Source organism: Myotis lucifugus, unplaced genomic scaffold (assembly GCF_000147115.1).
Source record: "Myotis lucifugus unplaced genomic scaffold, Myoluc2.0 scaffold_517, whole genome shotgun sequence".
In the NCBI taxonomy this organism is placed as follows: Eukaryota; Metazoa; Chordata; class Mammalia; order Chiroptera; family Vespertilionidae; genus Myotis; species Myotis lucifugus.
This window is the reverse complement of record NW_005871565.1, coordinates 234,596-235,641: the sequence shown is the minus strand read 5'-3', so window position 1 is coordinate 235,641 and position 1,046 is coordinate 234,596. Positions and strand designations below refer to the sequence as shown.

At 62.6% G+C, this 1,046-nt stretch overlaps 1 protein-coding gene across 6 annotated transcripts in view; it reads left to right on the top strand.

Annotated features, from left to right (window-relative positions):
- The first annotated feature begins 233 nt into the window (after positions 1 to 233).
- The window catches only part of LOC102421225 (rab3 GTPase-activating protein catalytic subunit), a 92,368-nt gene continuing 91,555 nt past the window's right edge, over positions 234 to 1,046 (top strand). For all 6 annotated transcript variants that reach the window (XM_023745113.1, XM_006103875.3, XM_023745115.1 and 3 more), the window contains exons 1-2: positions 234 to 287; positions 394 to 449. In XM_023745113.1, the coding sequence (XP_023600881.1) occupies positions 270 to 287; positions 394 to 449 (74 nt within the window). In that variant the 5' untranslated portion in view covers positions 234 to 269. The remainder of the gene's footprint in view (positions 288 to 393; positions 450 to 1,046) is intronic.

Sequence of the window (1,046 nt, the reverse complement as noted above, 5' to 3'; positions counted from 1 at the left end):
GTCTTGTTTGCCTCTTTTCTTCTGGTCCCTTCCTGAATTCGTTATAGGAAGATTTCAAGTTCAAAGCGATTTTTAATGTGTTTATTTCAGCCTGAGAAGACTATTACAAGCAGGACTTACAGGGGGCGGTGCCTCCGGGGACCGGGCTGCATCAAGGCCCCGCCCCGCGGGCTCTAGGCCCCGCCCCCGCGAGCTCTTTCTTTTCCTCCTCCCCTTGCCTTCCCATCCTCTTCCCAGCAGCCCCAGCGCCGGCGCCGGCGGTCCTCAAGATGGCGGCCGACAGTGAGGTGAGGGGTCGCTCCCTGCCCGTTCCTGCCTGCAAGCGCGCTCCTCTGCCTCAGCGCCTGGACGCTCACTCTCTTTTTTTCTTTTTCTCCCCCCCCCTCCCCGCAGCCCGAGTCCGAGGTGTTTGAGCTCACGGACTTCACCACTGCCTCCGAGTGGGAAAGGTGAGTGAGTCGTGTCATTGGTTCGCAACACCTTGGGCCTCGGCTGGCGTCCCCTCCGCCGCCCCCTCAGCCCTGACCGCACGTGACGTCACTGCTCTGTGAAAAGCGAGACCCCGGGGTCCCCGGTCCCCGCCTCCTCCGTCTCGGGGCAGCCGAACGCCTCTTCCGCGTCTGGCGTCTGCAAGCCGGGGCCCGACCCCGGCCGCGGAACCCCGAGACTCGGCTCTCAGACAAAGTTGTGTTTGTCCTCACACCACTTTCCTCGGACCTTGGTCGTTGCCCACACGCACAGTTTCCGTGGCTGCCACTCCCGCACTATTTCCGTGTATGTTTAACTCGTGGACATAAACAATACACTTTGCATCTGCCTTTTCCCTTCCGCGTCACGTGAGTGAACCCTCTGGGGAGGAGGCCGCCAGGCGCACTGACAGGTGGTGTCCCCCGGCCACTGTCCCTGCACTCCCACCCCGTCCTTTCCAATAGCCTTTCCAGGGTCTGCATCTGGCCGTCCGTCGGCCCCGGACCCTGCACTCCCACCCCGTCCTTTCCAATAGCCTTTCCGGGGTCTGCATCTGGCGTCGCCGGCCCGGCCCTGCA